The 21,080-nt window shown below is 38.5% G+C and overlaps 1 protein-coding gene across 1 annotated transcript in view; it reads right to left on the reverse strand.

Annotated features, from left to right (window-relative positions):
• The window catches only part of ZPBP (zona pellucida binding protein), a 32,149-nt gene extending 12,541 nt beyond the window's left edge, over positions 1–19,608 (reverse strand). The window contains 5 exon segments of the mRNA XM_074858111.1: positions 1,757–1,900; positions 10,621–10,746; positions 13,809–13,850; positions 13,853–13,893; positions 19,523–19,608. Coding sequence (XP_074714212.1) covers positions 1,757–1,900; positions 10,621–10,746; positions 13,809–13,850; positions 13,853–13,893; positions 19,523–19,608 — 439 coding nt within the window.
• Between the last annotated feature and the right edge of the window lie 1,472 nt (positions 19,609–21,080).

The following is a 21,080-nucleotide window of genomic DNA, read 5'->3' on the forward strand; positions in this document are numbered from 1 at the left end:
AAAGGGCTTAAAATCTGAATCCTCTTCCCCAGAGATCAACAGAAGATGAACTAAGATGAACAGGAACTACTTCTCTGTGAGCAGAAGTAACCAAAAGAGCTTCCATATAGGTATGAAATTTACTTTTATGGATGGGTCAGCTACTTCACCTTTACTGCGAAGCAAAATCCACACCTGGACATCTTTTACAAATAAGCCATAAAAAGCATGTTTCTAGTTATTTCATGATAACCACTTGTCCTGGTTCAGCTAGGATAGGGTTAAGTTTCCCCAGCAGTGGGGGGAAGCTCTAGCCGGGTTATTCAATACCATGCTGACGTCACGTCCGGGCGCCCAAGCGCGGGAAGATTGGTAGACGTCCTTTTGTGTGCGGTCGCCTCCTCACTGCTGTATCAGTACATTTCTTGCTCTGTTCATTGTTATTACTGTTGTTGTTGTTGTTCATTTTGTTGCTGTTGTGCTGTTGTATTAAACCTCTCCTTATCTCAGCCCCGGGGTTTGTATTTCACTCCCTGCCCCGTTCCGGTCGGAGGGTGGGGGAGGGGCAGTGGCAGCATGGTCTCGGGTCCCGGCAGGGCCTAAACCACCACACCACTCTACTTACCCAAAGTTGAAGATCAACAGAGCACAATGTTAAATAGAAAATAGGAGTAAAAGAATGAAGAACAGGGGTCATAGTGTGGGTATAATCACAGAAATGAGAAGGGGGCAGCGGGGAAGAAAGAACAAAGGAAGAGAAACCAAACCAGCTGGAAGAAGTAGAACATCCAGAATATGGTGCCTAGTTAAGACAGCTCATAAGATCCTCTACCTTGCTTTTGCCTCCCTCATTTCCTTTCCTTTGGATATATGTCTGAAACTTGAATTTTCTATGCTGACATTCAGATTGATCCTTATTGAAGAATGTAAGCCTGCTTTACTGAAAACTGTAACCTTTTCCACCAAAACTGTTTCAAATAAACTTCTTCCTTTCCACTTCTGTCAAGCAAGCTAGCTGCTAAAGGCATGGTTATTCTGTATGAAGGCTCCTGTGCCAAAGTGAAATTAATTTACATCAGAGGTTAATTTAGGTTATTGTGCTCTATCATGTTTCTAAATGAGCACTGGTACGCATTTTAAATTCAAGATCAGATATAGTTCCTACTGAAGGCAATAGGAGCTCTTGCCTGCTTCTCCACAAGAATAAAATACCCTTTAAAGAAGAAAAGGAGAGCTCGTAATGAATAAATGACATTGCCTTTACAATCTTTCACTTTATCAAAGCCTTTTTACCTGCTGACAGAAGGAAATGTAATCAGAACAGGAAAGAATAAGCTACAAATATTATATCATTAAATGATATGTACTTAAAAAACATGATCAGGTCATAATTGAGGCATTAACATGTGAAATAAATCCATATGGCTATGCTAATCTCATAAAGAATAATTCCATTTAAAATTATGGTATCTTAATGTTATTAAGGATTACTGCCTATTCGTTACATTTCATTATGTTTTATGTTTCTTTTTTAAAAAGAACCGTATTGATAAGTTTCTCAGGCAGACACCAAGCTTCATTTAAAGCTCTGTAAATGACTTTAAATGAACTGCCTGGTAGTAACTAATATTAAAAACAATTTCCCAGAGGAACAGAATGTCTTTATCTCTGCAAATTAAATTCTAAATAAGCCTACTTACTTAAAAATAGCAACACATATTTTAAAAAATAAAACTTTTTCAAGGCAACAACACACTTACCTGGACTGATAATTTACCATAAATAAGATATTTTATTATGAGTTTTTTATCAGGTTGCATTGCTGTTAGCTTATAAACAATGGAACAAGTGTAAACTCCACTCAGGTTGAAATGTTTCAGTGTTAAAGTTCCTGTTGGTGATATTTGCACACTGCTATTTTCTAGTAAACACAATAATTAAATAAATTTAGTTGTCATCATGAGAAAATGCAGAAAGTAAGGGTCCAAATGGCTATTTACTGTTAAGCTGTGCACAAAATAATAATATTATGGATTCTGCTGAAGGCACAGGATGCAGAAACTGAAGCTGATTGGGTGTCACTCAGTTCAGCATTACACAAATCTGCCTTATTGCTGCTGTTTTTTTAAGTACTGGTTGACAAAGCAGTCCTAGAAACATGAGTTTATTTGATCTCAGGCATCTATTGTTCTCTCCAATAACCACTTCCAAGAGAAAAAAAAACACCAGGAAAAAAAAGGGACAAAGTGGACAAATAATATCTTTTTATACCTCTATATAGTCAAACTGACTACTAAGCTTTCAGTCTTCAGGAACTGCCTCAGGAATTAGGTGCTGGTGGTGCTTAACATGCAGTAATCTTCAAAGTAGGCAAGACAGGAAATTCAAGTTAAGCAAGTACTGTATAACAGACCTTCCAAAAAATTACATGTATATGCCAAAATGAGAATCATGTATGTTTAAGATTTTAAAATAATCCTTCTGTATGGAAAGATATACTTTGTTACAGTGGCCAAACTCTTAACACAACTCCTTAGTTCAAGGCAGACAGGAAGTACGATCCTACTTCAAAGGATAAATCATGAGCATGGCTCTTTAACTAGGTTTTTAAAGGAAAGAACTGCTTAAGGTCAAATTTGGGCACTGATAATGAGCCATACAGTTGTCCCAAGCAGCCCGCCTGTGGGTTACAAGATGACAGCTGATGAGTTGTTTCCTGACTTGAAAAGTCCTCAGGCAGTAACAATATAGATAGGGGTTTCTCAAATAGTAGCATGCAGCCCATCTTGCTGTCAAAGAAAACCATGGGACTCACTAGATCAGAGTCAGTTATAGTAGATTTCAAGGTAAAATACTCATTTTCATAAAATATTTTAAGAATGAATTTTTGTTTCCATTTTCAGATGTCAAACAAAAATCTTTTTAACATCCTAAATAATTTAGACCTTTTATGTAGAAGATGGAAGCTTAGACAATTAGTGTCATGCAAAAGCAGCGTATTTTTAGACTGAAAAAATCAATGCTAAACACATGAGATCTATACTACACACATTTTAGGGCTTTTACTTCAGACCAGTCCTAATCTGGTTTTACAGGCTGAGCATGCATTACTTCTCAAAGCAAACCTTTCTCATTAGCTTCATCCAAAATGAATCCAGTTTGCGCACTCAAAGACCAGACCATGATCCAAACAAAATGTGGTAAGTGGGTACAATCAAGCAATTAACTTCAAAGCCACACTCCTATTCAAACTAACATGTTACTGTAGATGCATGCTGATCTTCCTGGTATGCGATTTTAAGAAAGATACTAAGAAAAAGATAGCCTGATTGAAAGTGCATCTTTTTAAATACTTGGCAGGATGGTGTAGGACAACTTTGTTCCTCAAGAAATCATTTAGGCTTTTGATTAACTTAATTTTGTCATATATATCACTGTGTTAAAAAAAAAAAAAAAAATCAAGTGCTGGTAAAAGAGTACTACTAAAACGACTGACAGTGTAAGTTCTTTGACAAGAATGGTTTGGGATCCCATATCAGCCTAGGCTCTCAGATTAATGCCACACTGTCTTTCATTTTTGGATGATTAAGAGGTTTTTAATCTGATGATGAACTACTCAGGATACTAAGTCTAGCATAGTCCAAATAACTAGGATGTTATTTGCTACTGTATGCTGCAGTAGCTATCAGATTCATAAGATCAGAAGAACAGCATAGATTTAAGAACTATAGTTCTGATCTTTGGCATATGCAACTGCCCTGTGTGGGCCAAATGCAACAACACCATTAGTTGACTGGATAGCTGGAGCACCTTTAAGATATATCACAGACAACTTTGCTATAGTTATAAAATGCATTACTGAACTGCAAAGATGATAAGAAGTCTGCAAAAGACAAAGCTTGGAAATCCAGTGAGGAGATCTGGTCGCAAGTGTTTTTTGAAAGTACATCAGCAGAAACGGGAAAGTAAAGTGTTCTTCTGATGGACCGAGTCACTGACTTTGTTCAAGGTAGGATAAAATTGTATAATAATAAATGCTTCATATACCAGAAAAGAACAGAATTTTTACATAGTAAACATTAATTATATTATTGTTATGTCTATGTGTAAAGAATCTCCTTTTGGATCATGAAATCAAAAGCCTGTCATGTTGGGATTTTTCCCCTAGTGTTATAAAAGAATCCACACTTAAAATGCCTTGCTCCATGGGATTATTTGGATGAATACTGCCTACTCACATGAGTTTGGGTTCAGAAAACAGACTGTTAGCTTGAAAACTTGAAAACAAAATTTTAAAAGTGATAAAGCTATCCACCCTTTTCCTTAATCTAATATTTTTTCCATGTTATTCCTCTCCAGAAGGTTCACTAAGACAGGTGAGAAGGATTTCACACCACAAAATGTGATGTGAATTACATTATATGATTTAATATGCCTCTATTACACAGGAGGCATTTTACATGCATGATGGACAAAAAGTAATGTGATCAAGTTCAGAGGTTCCCTGGAGTCAGTGAAAACTGGCATGATTTAAAACAGAATAGAAGGGGTTCTTTAATTTATGCTAAGAGAGGAAGCTAGACCATTTTCCAGGATCCTCAGGAATTACAAAGATGCAAAACAGAGCTATTCCTGTGAGAATTATGTTACGGAGACTAAATCCCTAAATTTTCCATACCCTTGTATAATTATATTTAAAACTAAGTGTTCCTATATTTTAGTTTCTCTGTTTACTAAACTTAAAACCAACAGATTGATTCTCCTTCCAGTTCTTTCTGTGTAAAAAATAAAGTTACTCCCCATCCTCCCACCCCATCTCTTATTCAGACCAGTTCTATAGCAGAGCAACTTCTGTATTCTGAAATTATATATTAAGAACAAAATTAAATGACAGCAGAATCAGGCCAACAGGCTTTTCAGAAACAGGTTTTTCAGAGATTTAGAAACAGCTGTCAATCCAGATCATAAATTCTAATCTTCAGATTAAACTACCGAGCATGTTCAAATTTAAATACACAATATCTAAAGATGTCCAAATAGGTAAATTCAGTGAATAATTACACATGTACAGAAGCAAAAGTTAACACAGTATATAATAAACTTGAGTCCACCTGAAAAGCTTTTTAGGAATGAAACATACTGTTCTGCAGTCACAGAATCACAGAATCATCTAGGTTGGAAAGGACCTTGGAGATCATCCAGTCCAACCGTTAACCTAGCACTGACAGTTCCCAACTACACCAGATCCCTCAGCGCTATGCCGACCCTATTCTTAAACACCTCCAGGGATGGGGACTCCACCACCTCCCTGGGCAGCCCATTCCAACGCCTAACAACCCGTTCTGTAAAGAAATACTTCCTAATATCTAGTCTAAACCTTCCCTGGCACAACTTGAGGCCATTACCTCTTGTCTTATCACTTATTACTTGGTTAAAGAGGCTCATCCCCAGCTCTCTGCAACCTCCTTTCAGGTAGCTGTAGAGGGCGATGAGGTCTCCCCTCAGCCTCCTCTTCTCCAGACTAAACAACCCCAGTTCCCTCAGCCGCTCCTCGTACCACATGTGCTCCAGACCCTTCACCAGCTTCGTTGCCCTTCTCTGGACACGCTCGAGTCATTCAATGTCCTTTTTGTAGTGAGGGGCCCAAAACTGAACACAGTAATCGAGGTGCGGCCTCACCAGTGCCGAGTACAGGGGTAAGATCACTTCCCTGTCCCTGCTGGCCACGCTATTTCTGATACAAGCCAGGATGCCATTGGCCTTCTTGGCCACCTGGGCACACTGCTGGCTCATGTTCAGCCAGCTGTCAATCAACACCCCCAGGTCCCTCTCTGACTGACAGATCTCCAGCCACTCCTCCCCAAGCCTGTAGCGCTGCTGGGGGTTGTTGTGGCCCAAGTACAGCACCCGGCATTTGGCCTTATTGAAGCTCATACAGTTGGCCTTAGCCCATCGCTCCAGCCTGTCCAGATCTCTCTGCAGAGCCTCCCTACCCTCGAGCAGATCAACACTCCCACCCAACTTGGTGTCATCTGCAAAGTCCAGACATGACTCTGACAGTCCCTCAGGAAACATGTATAAATCATGTATCAGTTATAAGGATAGCATGAGTATACAGATATCTACTAAAAGCAGCTTCATATTTCTTCTGATTCTCTTTCCTTCCCTCTTCAAAGAACTGTTTGATATACCAATAGTAGGTTTTAGAATATCTGGGGTTTAGCTTGTAGTTGAGAGGTTGAGTGCAGGTATTTAGTGTTGCTTTATTTTACACAAGTATAGTGCACACTTTTTTCAGTCCTATGAAAGGACAGTTACAATCTTCCAACACAAATATTCCTTCTATGGATATGTTAGGTGGCAGTGTGTATGAAAAGCAGTAATTTTCCTGTATGTCCAGATTCCTAGGTTCATTTTCACCAAACTAGAACAGGCCTATTCCAATGTTTGCATTTGGAAATAAAGATTTAAATGTTTTCTCCTTTCTGTTCTATTTAGCTGTTCAGAACACCACCAAAAATGCTGTTATGCAGTAAAATTTTAAGATCTAGAATATAAGCAATTATTTTGAAGGTTTTTTCCTCCACTTAAAAGTATATTTTGAAAACCTCTTTTTTCCCAACCAGCCCAACAGCTGTTTAAAAACTTCAAAGTACAATTTCCAGATCTTAGTACAGAAGAGACACTACGCTAAGTGAAGAAAAATGACTTGCTAATTTTAAAGTTGTAATGATTTTAAATTACATTTTGTGCAGTATTTAATTTTTCATTACTCTTTCAACTGCACATAAGTAGAGTGGAACTATCTGTGAACAAAACTGCTTGTTCAAAAAACAGAACTGTTTTTTAATGGCTACAGAAAGAAGTGTTTACTGATCTTTGTGAGCTTTTACTGTAGTCATGATGTATAATGTATATAGCTAGACAGACTTTAGGGGCACAAACCACCTTCATAGTGGGTGTGTCAAGGGCTGGAGTGCCTGAAAGAGAACCTGATTTTTCTATGACAGACAGTACAATGAGAGGTAGGCTCTCCTCCTACAGATTTTATGCTTGAATACTTGCATTTATTTTGAAGTGTCCCAAGAAGCAGTATATTGTTAGTCTTTCCTAAAACTTGAATCACAATTCTACATTTCCACTGAAATTATTTTCTTTCCTACAACCACACTGAAAGAGTATGAAATAATACATCAAGTAACATTTATGAAGCCTAATTTCCCACTGTTACAGAGATTTGCTAGGACAGATATTAGAGACTAACTAGTCACACCAAAACTCAGATAACTTTTACCACTTAGAGAGGATTACACCCATTCTAAAAGGAGGTCAAGTGATCAATTTCTTTTACATACCAAACATTTCATGAGCTAGAAACTTAGATAGCTTTTTGTCTGGTTATACTTTCTTTGAGTCAAAAAAAAAAAAAAAAAAAAGGGACAACAGCCCTAGAAGACCAAGTATCTTTGTTGTATTTATCCAAAATTGTGGTGGCTGAAGTCCTCTCATTACCACTTTTTTAAAATAATTTTTTCTTAAACCTCTCTCATCCCTATAGAAATGTCACGAAAACACAAGGTTTCTTCTCTTACTGAAATGCTTTTTGCCCCACTGCTGATGATTTGGGTACACTGAAGTTGCCACAGAGCCAAGAACCCCTGCCACCATAGCTTTTTTGCTAGTGAACCAAGGTTGGCATAGCAACTTGGGATACTACTGAAGCAACCTGCCTGAAGAGCTTTAAACTTGTCAACTGGAAGAAGTCTTGACATCTCCATGGTTTTCTGTTCTACACTGTTGAAACTGCAGTTTGAGTAAACAGAAGCCAGAAGAGTGAAAGGGGCAATTTTTGTTAATTGTGAATCAGAAGGTTATCTTCTGTCTGATCAGATTAAGCTCAGTACTTAAACACATGACAATACACCTGATACTGTGTCTGTCATGCATCACAGACTGGGCATCAAAATACACCAGTTACAATGCAGGACACTCAGCTAACCAGAATATATCCATCCCAAGGGAGATTAGCAGTTTCATGTAAAATGACACAGCCCACAGGCTTAAGTACAAGCAAAACCACAGATACCGGTTTGAGGCAAAGAATGCTAAAAATTCTCAGGGCCAACTCTGTTGTCAGATTCAGAGCAAAAACACAGGGTAGTGTTAGATATCATGTAAATGTGAAATGCTCTACTATGAAGGTTGGCAGGTAGAGGATTAAGAATGAAGAATCACTATGGTGTAAATGATATTTCAGATTTTGCAACACAAAAATACGAGTCCAAGGACAGAGTTGTGATAGACATTAGTATAGACTAAGAGGAAAGCAAATAGGATTTGGAAACACTACCATTGTAAAAGGATGAATGGTTCATAACCTAAAGTGTAAACTAAAATAAGAAATTAAACAGTTTTATAAATTCATCACAATGCTTATTGTTCTTTTTAAAAATGAAATTACACTAAAGGGGAAATGAGACATACATGGAAGGAAACAAAAAACAGAACTTGAGTTTCCTGCTCAGACTTGGTAACACACTGCTGATGGGCCAGTCATGATCTTTAAGCAATGTGAGAAAAATAACATATGCACAAGTAGCCCAACATACTCCATGCAGAAACGATGATTTGGGATTTTCATGCCATACCAGCAAACTAGGACAATGATTTCATTAGAGGTATCTTTCTGAAAAAGAATGTTTAAATTCTCCATGAGCAGATTAACCAGAAGTTGAAAGTGGCAAGGGATGTGAAGAGCCAACAGAAACACATGCAACTGAGGAAGGGCAATAAAAATGTTGGCCACAGGCTGAATGGGGCTGAATGACCTAGTGACGCCACCTTTGTTTCACTCATTCCTAGCAAGGGCTGCTTTCCAGCCCTGCCCCAACCTCTACCACAGTTTAGGAGAGATGCTACAGGGAGAGAGAAGTGTGGTGTTAGACCCTTACTTAAGTGAGCTGGACATATACAGGTTTATAGACCAGAATGAGATATATCTGAGGATGATGAGTGAGCTAATTAATGACTGTTGTCTATTTTGATGGTGATGAGGTCCCCAATGACCAGGAAGACAGAAAAAATACATCCATCATAAAACTAGGCAAGGAAGACCGCACAGGGAATCACAGTTCAGCCATCCTCACCTCAGGCCCTTCAAAGATGATAGAACTGCTGGAAGTCATTTCCAAATGCTTGAATGACAAGAATGACTGAGAACAGGCAGCATCATTTTGCCATTGGCAAATCATGGCTGACCAGCTGGAGTGTCTTCTGGAATTAAATGACTGCTGCTGAGGATGAAGAGAAAGCAGTAGATGTCATAGACACTGAAAGCCTTTAGCAAGGATTTCAATATGGTCCTCCATCACATCCTTATAGCCCAACTGTGGACATACGGACTGGATGAGTGGATGAAAGATGGATGAAAAACTGTCTGCATCATCATTTTGAAGACTGGTCTACCTCGCAGCCAGTTTTGAAGGGCTTTCTCCTCAGGGCTGATAAAAGCATCAGAACTGCTTAACATCTTTACCGCTGACCTACACCACAGGACTGAATGCCTCCTCGTTCAGTATGCAAAAGACATGCCATTCAGTGGGACCTTGCACGGCTAGAGAGACAGTCTGCCAGAAACCTCATGAAGTTCAATAGCGACAAATGCAAAGTCCTGCACCTGGGACAGAATAAGAGCAGCAATGTATGCTGCTGGGCACCCAATGACTTGGGAGCAACCCTGCAAAAAAAGTACCTGGGAGTCCTTGTGGATTTTAAACTGAATACAGATCAGAAGCACACTTTTGCAGCAGTGAAGGCTAACTGTATACTGGGCTGCATTGGCAACTGTATACCCATCAGGTCAAATGAGTGCTAAGTAGGGAGAGAATAATCACTTAATTTGGGCAGCCTGGAACACTCTGCCCAGTTCCAACTCCTCAGTACAAGACAGAAACAAACAAGTCAACAAGAGGGTTTCTGAGATGATTAGGGAGTTGGGAGCACAGGACAAGAGGCAAAGGAAACTGGGATTTTCACCCTAGACAAGTTTAAGGAGAGAATTGCAGTCCTTCACTACCTAAGGGGAGATACAGGGAAGAATAACCCATACTTTCTAAGAGGTACACCACAAAAGGACAAGCAACAATGATGACAAGTTGCAATAAGGGAAATTATGATTGAAAATAAAACAAGAGGAACAGGTGGCACAGAAAAGATGGAAAATCTTCAAGGATAGAGATTCCCCAAACTCAAGAGGTCAAGGCCCTGAGCAACTTCATATCTGTCACTGAGCAGGCAGTTAGGCTATAGGTGACACCACCCACCATCCCATTATTCTCTTTGCAGAATGCTCCCAGCTGTCTCAGTGCTGCAAAGAATGTCATCCTCAGCCTCTGTTGCATCCAACATGCCCTGCTCCACCTAGCACCCTTTAGAGATGGCACCATTCCCTACAGAGTCCTGCAAATGTGTTTTAGTTTAGTTATGCCACCCTTTTCTTCTCATGATATACATACAAACACAATGTATCCCCAGTTACTTCTCCATTTACATTCCCACCTTTATAACACTCATGCTTCTTTGGGGGGAGCAGGGGAGAAGGGGAGAGGGTGCGGAGGAATATGTAAGAAAATAAATCCTTACATGAAGAAATACCACCATGTGGTCCATTCCACTGAAATACTGGGTCAATCAGTTCTAAATTTCGCAGATTATTTGTCAGACATAAAATACATGGACTGTTGTGATTCAGCTTGACATAAACTTTGAAAAAAAAATATCATTAACATCGAGTATTTATCAGTGGTATCCTAACAGTGAGCTATACAAATTTCAAGACAGTGGTTCAACAATGACCTTGAATGGAGTTCTAATTTTGAGACTGATTCTGTTATCTCTGCTATCAAAATGAAATACCAAATAGACAGCAGGTTTGTTTTCTCCAGAAAATAAAACTAAGATCATTCTTTCTAGTTCTGGGCTTTTCTGGCTGTGTAAACAAGAAGCACAGTGCACTGTAACATCCTCCTGAATGGATTATGTCACTTAGTAGGTTCTCACGAGTACAGGCTTCTGCAGTGTTCTGTCTCAGTTGGGTGTCCAACACACCCCTGGAGAGGGTGAAGTTGCAGTATGTTGGTCCAGGATATTCAAGACTTGAAAGCTTACTTTTTCCATTCTATTACCAATTGCCTTTTACCAGTGCATAATGTATTTGCTTAAAAAGGGTTTAGTGTTGTAGCTCACTTAATGGTGAGCTGTCTATCATTTAATTCAGAGATAATGCGATAGGTAAGGATTTACTTAGTTGTTTCCCACAGTAAAGCAGGTGTGCCTGTCTTGTATGCGATTTGTAGCATACAGGTGCTTCCATATCATCAATTGTGTCTAAAAACTACAATTGATGCAGTCATAATCACTTCCATAACATGCAGGATTTCAGTGTGTACAATTTGGTTTATTTTCCATCCCACTGACATTCTACAAAGCATTTCTGCTCTTCAGAAGTATGGGATGATAGATATTTACACTCTAGTGAGGTCTAAACTTGAATATACCATGCTCTGTATCAGGCTTCCCTAATGCCACTGAAAAGCTACAACTAGTATAAAATATTACAGCTACAACATTTGTGATTGGGAGAATGTGATTAATAATTAAAACTTAATCAAATAAGCAAATTACCACAATGTTATCTTACCACTGACTATTTCAGATTCCCTGCAAGTGGAAAACAGTTTAAGTATTTGTTGCAGGAAAGGATTAATGCTGAGATAAAATTTTTACTTTTCCATTATGGCAACTGGTGGTAATGCCACCAGTTTTCTCTCCTCTCCAAGTATGATTGTTCACCTTCATTAAAAAATTAAAAGCCACTTATATTCACATTAAGTTGTTTAATCAGAATAACGACTTAGATATAGCATTTAATACATAAGAATAACTTCAGAATTTTGATAGTCTTAAGATCAGTATGTCCATCCCAGCTAATAATCATTTTTTTACAGTAGCTCATATTGCAGTAAAGAACAAAGTAAGTATTTTCAATTGTACAATAGTATATCATGGAAAATAAATGTCATTTACAGGTGGTGTTTCAGTTTTTAACCCTGAATCATGAAAATTAATATGAATTCTACATGTTAATGCAATTGCGATATGATTATAGTCTTTTTCCATTGCAGATCCTTAATACTTTTTCTCAAAATTTACTAACCAACTGGCTTTAGTAGTAGTCCACTGGGGCAAAATTGTATACACTGCCTATCTCTCCCACTTCACATTTTGTCTTTTATTTCCTCAAGGTGGCTTTGTTCTGTCGTATAGCAAAATGGAAAAAAATTACATATCCATTATAAAAAGTAACAAAATTATGGCGTCATTATTATCATAACCTGACAAGATGGTAAAGTCTGTTATACCACTGTAAATTTCCATGACAGTTTTGTAAGCATGTATCATAGGACACAGAAGGGCATCTGATAGAAAACAACGGCTGAAAAAATATCTACTTATTCTTCTTGCTTTCAAAATAAAGTCTTACTCTTTTAATTAAGGTGGTTTGCTGTTTTTCTTATCTGTTCATATTCTCTCCATTACAAAAATATTTACCTTAAATGTTCTTTTTTGGATCACTATGTCAGGTATTTTAAAACTGCAGGATTTTAAAAGTGCAGGATTGTATTTAACCAAGTGTTGGTGAAAAAAAAAACAACCTAAAAATAGAGACGTTGCCCATCATCTCAAAAGAACACTGGAGCCAAATCTAGTATACTCACAATGGTCTGTTCCACAGAAGGTGGAAACATTCTTTATTAATACTAAATTGTTTAGAAACAGAGTTGAGACAAACCATTTTAATCTTGCCTTCTAACTTTGAAATTGCCCTGTGCCATTCAAGTAGTAGTGATGTTTATAGACATGAGTCAGAATCAGAAGAGAGAAAAAGTACATGAATAGGATGAACCTTTAAACAACTCAGAGCCATTATTTAATATTAGATAATATTATAAGATAAACTACTAAGAGAAACCTTAAAACCAAATTATTTCCCAGAATTTTTTCACCTTTGGACAAAAATTGATATGTCTAAGAATTTGTACCAAAAAAAGGTCAAAAAATATTGTCTTTTAGCTTTCCCCCAAACACAAGTATCACTTCTAGATATGCTACTAGTAAGCTGTTACTGGAAAACACACATGGAGAAAACTATGGGGAAGAGTATTATCAAAACCAAACCAGCAATGTGCATTAACAGAAAAAGCAACGTGAGTAAATATAAGGCAATGAGGAATAGCCTGGTCTTTAACTTAATTTTCAGATTTTCCAATAATTGTTTTCATTAATGAGCAGTAAAATTACACTCTCGAGTTAGATGGATTTAACTTAGAAATAAATTAATGTTTAACTCTTCTTAATTTTTGTCATAGAATATTACATAATCTTCAAGTTTCAGGTTCTGTGTACATAACAAGTAAGATGAAGTCGGAATCCCTACAGTGGGAGAAAGCAGTGTTTGGGAGCAAGAGTCCTACAGCCAGGTGGAGGAGGCCACAGAATGTTGTTATTGTTACAACAGTTACAGAAAATAATTATCTCAGTTTCATAAAAATTATGACTAAAAATAAAAAAAACCTTTAAAAAATTCCAATGACAGAAATACATTCTGTGGGATGGCCTATTAAGTATACGTAAGTCAGTACAGAATTTTAATTAATTAAACTGCTTAAAATCGTTTAAAACAATTCAACAACAAGAGATGGAGAAGGACTTTTCTTGGTAAAAACAGTACTTTCACTAAAATTTGTTAAATTATGTTTAAAGAAAAATAACTGGAAATAAGACAGATCCCACTATTTTAAGCTCTTGTCTCTTGGCCCTGCATTTCTTAAAAATCTCTTTAAGGGTTGAACTGCTAAAAGATAAAACAATGACGTTAATACAACTACTTAATTTATCTGAAAAAGCAAGCAGCATACTTTAGGTTAATCTACACCCTTTAATAGACTTGTTCTTCAATGGATGTTAAGTTAATATCTGCCTAATGTCTTATACAACTTATGACTCTCATTAAGGCAACAAAAAACAATGGCTAAGGCCTGATACAAGAAAAAAGCATCCTTATTCTAAACAGCACTTAAGTTTAGATTTAGTTTTAATTATATTCATGTTTTACAAAAGAACTGTCACATTTTAAACTAAGATTGTCCATAATGGGGAAAATGGGCATAGGTACTGTTCAAAATGAGGATAAAATTTAGCTGCGTTTTTATGATACCCTCAGTCCGGGTGTCAATCAATGTGTACACGGACCATTAATGAAGTAATGAACTTGCGTTCTGTCATGACTGTGATTTTCTTAATTTCCCCATGAAATGAAATATAAGGTATTTTATGGCTATTTTAATTTGCATTTCTTCTATTGTAAATAGAAATTAAAAACATGTTCATAAAGATTGCAAAGCTTTGCAAGACATACAAGGCTTCTGGAAGAACACTGATGTATCTTACACGTGGGCATTCTAGTACAAGTCAGATCTGAATTTCTTTTTTACAGAGTTTCCAGAGATACAGAACAGAAGCTAACTGAAAGATAACAATGGCTGTTAGACCCCCTCAGCATTTTGTGTTCTTTGTCTCCACCTCCTGCTTGGAAAGAACATGGGTTACTGGGAGTTAAGGTATGCTTGTGATTTCGAATTATTTTGGAGAATCTGGGAAAGAAAGTGAGTAACAAAGGAATAGAAAGTCTTGAATACAAAAGACAGAAATAAAATACTGAACATATCATCAGTAGCAATTGTTTTATGAAGATGGGATAAATAATTACGTGGCACCAGATCAGTGCTTGTTGCTAACTTAGGTTAAATATTCAAAAACTAAAAGCAACAATAAATACTCTGGTAAACTGGTTATAGATTAAGCCATTTGTTAAGGGCAATGAGAGCAATGGGGTCGAGTCCCAGCTTTGTTTTGATTTATCTTGATTTAAGCAATAACAGGAGATCAGCAGTTCCCCGCATCTATTATACCAATGGTCATTGTACTTCTCTACAGAGCTGTTATGGAAAACAGAAGCAAGGCCGATTCTCCAGCTATCAAGACAAGTTAATCAAGATTTTAAGAAGTTAAGTTAAAAGAATTGCCTGTACTTGTCATTTCAGAATGTAAGCAGAGTACGCCATTGAAAATACTCAGAAAGTAGGAAGAAATAAAATCTTGAGAAAAAGAAAAAAACTGAGATAATCATAAGAGTGGGCTCATATATGATGGATTTCTGTGATAAACAGTTTACTTCACAGTATTTCTTCATTATGTACCACTTCCACAACTTTGTTTGAGGAGCAAAATTTTTCAAATAACTTCATTTTTCCCAAAGACCTCCTAAAAGAATTGTAGGGGATTCATTGAAAACCAAAATGGATTAAAATTTTCTCACTGGAATATTTACATTAAGTCTTTTAGAATTCTGCTGCACTGGCAGAAACAACACTCATTTTTCACTAAAATTCAGCTCCCAAAGGAACATGATCAGATTCCCCATTGACAAAAATCAGCACATGCTTTGATTTTAATAAAAGCATACTTATTTGTAGAAAATTATAAATCGTACCTGAAAACCACCCTGTTTTAAAATTCCTCCTGCCACTATTATCTGTCTAAATGGTCCATAAATATTTTTTGAACTGTCAAGTTGATTTATGTATCATAATTGGAAAGGAAAAGCGTAATCCACCAAAAGCAAATAAGTTAATGAGAGAAAAACTGAAAACAACAATCTTACAAGTAAAGTATTCAAAGTTTATCAAAAGGAAACCAAACAAATGTATCTAGAAAAGTTAAGCACTGCAAACTGACAAGGTACGAGCAGATATACATAACTTTATAGGATGTTTAGGCACTACTTAATCAATGCAAAAGGAAAGTAATGGGGTTTTACAGTAATAACTTAAACCAGAAGATGGAGCTCTTGAACTGTTTATTTAAAAACTAGAAAAAATGGAAGCAATCTAGTTACTGAAAGAAGATAATGTAAAACTTCTGGAATTACTTTTTTGGTATCTTCAGTGACATTGAATGCTAGATTCTGTAAAAGTTACCTTAAATGCTCTTTCATGCGTATACACATTTCACTTGCATAGCAACCATTTCAGACAGTAAATGTTTCTGTCTGCATATGAATCCCAACTATCATACACTCTTTCTCTCACTTTCTACACTGCCTTTTAAATTTTTTTCAATCCTTTTTTCAGGCTTCCTACTTGAATTCCTTTACTCCTTAACATCCTCCTAATCACCTGGAATTTAAATGCCACTTCCTGCAGCAGTCTCCAGCACACATCATCTTCCCATTCTCACGATTTTAAGAGTGCATGGGATCTGGTTAAAAAGACGCTTTTCACAGGGGAAAAAAAAAAGAAAAAAAAAAAAGTATCAATAGGTCACTAAGTCCCCCAGAAAGAGCAGCAAAAAAACAATAAAGGACAAAGGAACTGCTTAAACTGCGTTAAGTATATTATTTCACCCCTTCAGGATGAACCTGCACTTAACATGCAGTTGAAAAAGGTGTTTCACTCATTTTTGAGAAAAATAAATAAGATTTCAGAATTAATTCCCCAAATTAAGCTTTTTAAGCAGCCCAATGCTCTAGAAATACATAGGGTCTGATTCCTTGTCTTGTACTTCTTACAGGTATAATACAAGGTGTGAGCAACAGTTCCTTCTGCAGAAGAACACGGATGAAGAAAAATAAGTTTTACACCACTGTCAGACACATGGAAGTTTGGGGTAATTCACTCCCAATTCCAGGGTGATTCAACTTCCCAGATTCCTGAAGAGCCATTCCCAAAGACTGGAATTCAAGGGTACATCTGACATATAAAGTATCTATGTTACTTGAGGATTCATCGGGTGACTTTAAAATCTAATGGCATTAAATTCAACAGCCTTACTACTAATTTGTGCCACCAAAACAGGCCAAAGATCCTGCAGTGAGCTAAATTTAAACATTTACCTGTTTGATGCATTTAAAGTCTACTTGGCAGATGTGTAAACCCTACCCAAACAAGGAGAAACAGCTCATGTATTTCTAAGGGTTCTGCCTACAGGGGGAAGAGGCTCCATGAGAGACCAGAAGTAGCAGGTGGATGTTACCTGCACAGACAAACAACCCCTCCTGCTCCTCCCTGGTCAGAGGGAGTTATGACAGTGCCAGATACAGAGGGGTCCCTTCCAACTTCTTGCCCAAAGGAGGAATCCAGGCAGATTAGTACTGACTGAATAAGCATTCATTCCTATGTCCACTGAGTTGAAACGGAATGTCGTTCACCCCCTTAAAAGTTTCACATGAAGTATATTCTACTATTTTGTAAAATATTTTATTTTGAATCCTTTAGTCTTAAAATGAGCATTACAGTTGCAAAATTAATCATCTTCACAATAATTCATCAGAAAAACTAAAGTAAATTTGGTCTGAAAATTGCAGTGGCACAAAACAGAGTTTAAAATGAGCCTTAAATAATTAAACAACCAATTTATTAATTAATAAATTACTAGAATATTCAATTGGCACAGTTTCGGTTCATCTATTTAGAAATGAAAATTCCATGAAGCAATAGGAAAGGATTTATTTAAGTTATGGTAATTGCTAAAAGTTTTTTCAAAGTAATTATGTTTTGAGGTAATTTTTGTAAAGAGATTTCTGCACCAAAAGAGTATATAAATAGCAACGCTACTTACTTATTTTCGCTCAATCATGCTAATAGTCAAGTGTTTTTCTATACCCAAGTATTTTAATTACAGTTGGCATTTCTAAGCTGCCTATTGATGGTTAAGTGCTGTGCAGAAATATTATCATTTCTATTACTAGTCATATGCAAGTCATATAGGAGAAACCAAACTTCAGTTTCTAATCTGTCTCAGTTAAGTTTAACCTTTTTGATAAAAAGCCCGCAAGATATAAACTATATTGTTTTTCCAAGTAGGCCTTCATATTTCCTTTCTGACAATTACATCACTAACAAATTTCCTAAGTTAAAAAGGAGACTTTTTTTCCTTACCATATAGCAAGCTAAAGTTAAAAACTGTTTTATCTTTTCAGTAAGATGAAAACTTCCTCCAGAGGGCTCAGAAAAGGCAAATGTAATTAAGACATTTTAAGAAACATGTTCCACATTGTCCTCAAAAGTTTAATTATTCACTTAAGGAAAAACATATAAGCCAAAACTGTCAGCATTAGTAAAAAAAACAACAAAATGAAAAATCCTTAAAGAAAAAGGTTCATATTATTTACATCAGTCTGAACTCAGACTATATTAATAACAACCCAGTGCAATAAAATTGAAGAAAGTGTCTTTTTGGAAGTTGACAAAGTCTTATTATGCCTACTAAAACCAAAGACAGAATAAATACTATTAAGTTTCAGTAAATATATACTGAAATACTGCATGCAGTTTTCCCTTTTTTTTGTCAGAGAGTAGAAGAACTTTGAACATCACCCCTGATGTTGCTCCTCAAAAAGGCCTTCACTTTCTAAAGGAATTCACAAAACTTGATCATAACCAGATCACGGAATAAAATGATCTGGCAATATGCACACTAATGCACAAATTAAATAATCAAATTTAATACTATCAGGCGGCCTATGTGATTTACTATGTTCAAATTTCAAAGCCTCACTAGGAAGCAGAGACTTATTTCAGGCTATTCCCAGTCTTAGAGTTGAGAGGCTGTACAACTGAATTTCCCAATCAGACATGCACACAGCAGATACAAGATCAGCACTAGCACCAGAAATGTTTAGTCTTGGTATCCTACCACATAACTATTTATGTACCTCAGAGCCTTCAACAAAGTGATGCAGCTCTTTTAGCTGATGACAAACGTTACTAGCCACTCAGTGCCCATGCAACTTGCCCGTGGTCTCACACCCCCTCAGGCACGGGGCTTCTTTGGTCCATAGGAAGGAGAAACACCCCTCACCCCAGCACGCACTGGTCATTTCTAAGAAAAAAAAAAAAAAAAGGTTATTTAAACAATCCTTTAGCTTTCCTGCCTACACCTCCACCTCCGCATGTGGAAAGGAAGTTCAATCCCACTGGTGGATATGGTGGGTGTCGATGGGAAAAGCACTGGCAGGTGTAAAGCAAAAACCACAGGGGCAAGCTGGGTGTTAAAGGGCGCAGCGCCCACGTTATAGAACGGCTTGTCCCCGACAGCAACACAGAACTACCAGCTTGCAAAGAGGGTCACGTACAGCTGCTTTTGTAGAACTGTGTAACTACGCGTGTGAGGGCAAGGCCAAGGACAAAGGCACAGGCAGGGACCGAATTTAGGAAAACGTGTGAAATTCACACCCGGGGCTCCAGGCAGGGCAGGGACGGAGACAGCGAGGCTTCAGAGCTGCCGCTGCTGCCTTCCCCGAGCTGCGCACCCAGGCCTGAGGGGAAGGGGCAGCCTGTGGCTCGAAGCCCCGGGTGTGGCCGGCCTGAGGTGACAGGCACCCCGGCGACCGCCCGGCCGCCCCACCGCCCGGGAGGGAACCTGCGGGGGTGCCTGCAGCAGCAGGAGGAGGAGGAGGATGAAGAGGCGGGCCGGGCGGCGGCCGGTGGCGGCCCCGCGCCTCACGCCCATCGCCAGAGGCCCCAGCGCTGCTTCCGACCGCTGGGGCGCTCGGCGGCCATTAGCCGCCCCCAGCGGCCGCCTGGCGAGGCAGGCGGGGCCCGGCCCGGCTCGGCCCGGCGCCCTGAGGCGCGTCCCGGCCGCCACCCGCCCGGGGTGGTGAGGGGGCGGCTCCGGCCTTCCCTGCCGTGACCCGCCCGGGAGGAGGCCAGCGGTGGGGATTTCCCAGCCGCAGTGCCAAGCTCTGCGCTTGACATCTCTGGTGAAAGGGGTGGGGAGGGAAGGCTCTCACATTCTCAAAGCCCAGGGAAACATCTGCCGCCGCGGCAGCTCCAGCCTTAATCGTCCCGCCGCCGGTTTATACATGACTAATCCCAATCTATTAACGCACCTGCACGCCCGCACCTCGGGTCCCGGGGCATCGCCTCTGAAACAGCCAGGCCTGCGGTGGTGCAGACTGCACCTGGGGGTGGCCAAAGGCTCAGTGCAGTTGTTCCTAAAAAAAAAAGAGCAAGGGAGTTTCCATTGCAAAACCCAAGAACTGTGCTGATCTGGTCACTGTCATGAGCTTTTACAGTTGTGCTGCTCAGTCTTTATTGCACTGCTACAAAAAAGCAAAGTGTCTGGAATCCCAGGGCATTTGCATGTTCCTGTAGCATGAGAGTATTTAATTTGTGGTAGGGTAGAGAAAGGGCTTTCTGAATAATTGGGGGGGGGGGGGGGGGGGGGCAGGAATGAGTTTTCTGGGAAGCAAGTAAATTCTGGCGGGAAAATTTCACTGTATTGGAAGATTTGGCATGTTGTTACTGTGCCAGAGAAGAATGGCTGTTTACACCAAAGAACCAAAAGGACTGCTCCACCAGAATCTTGAAGCAAAGTAAGTAAAAGGCAGACACCTGGTAAAGAGGACTAGCTTTGACATATAACTAGCTCGTCCATGTGCTTGTTTAAAGCACAGATCACTTCTGAAAATTAACAGTAGAAATAATTGAGCCTTACTTGGCAAGTTTACTTCCCAGGGTAATCTGGACAGGATCCCTGTTAACAAAATCCAAGATAAAGCTTTAATTGCATTTCACTCTGCAAAATGAATGCAACAAAACATGAGTCATCCTTGCAGTGTCTTCCATCCTGTTCCTTACCAGAGTCCCATGTCTTTGCCTCTCCTACCATTTCTTTCTAAAGCTCTCCAGGAGAAGGTAAGCAGTGGGGGAAAAGGTCAGTCTGCAGCACTGGATGTTATTTCTAGTGCAAAACTGATTATATTTGGTATGGAGATTACTGTCAGTAAATATAGACACCAGTATGGCATTTGAAAGGCTTGTCACTGATGGAAGGAAAATTTTGGAAGTATCTTTTCACTAACTTGAATGTACAAGCACGATAGAAAGTGGATACAAGATGTGTCAGACAAAGAATTCTGGTTTCATAGTGTTGGCTTAGCCTTACAATGACAGTACTGTATATACAATGTTCTCAGTTAT

The sequence above is a fragment of the Strix uralensis genome, chromosome 1, assembly GCF_047716275.1.
Source record: "Strix uralensis isolate ZFMK-TIS-50842 chromosome 1, bStrUra1, whole genome shotgun sequence".
Lineage (NCBI taxonomy): Eukaryota > Metazoa > Chordata > Aves > Strigiformes > Strigidae > Strix > Strix uralensis.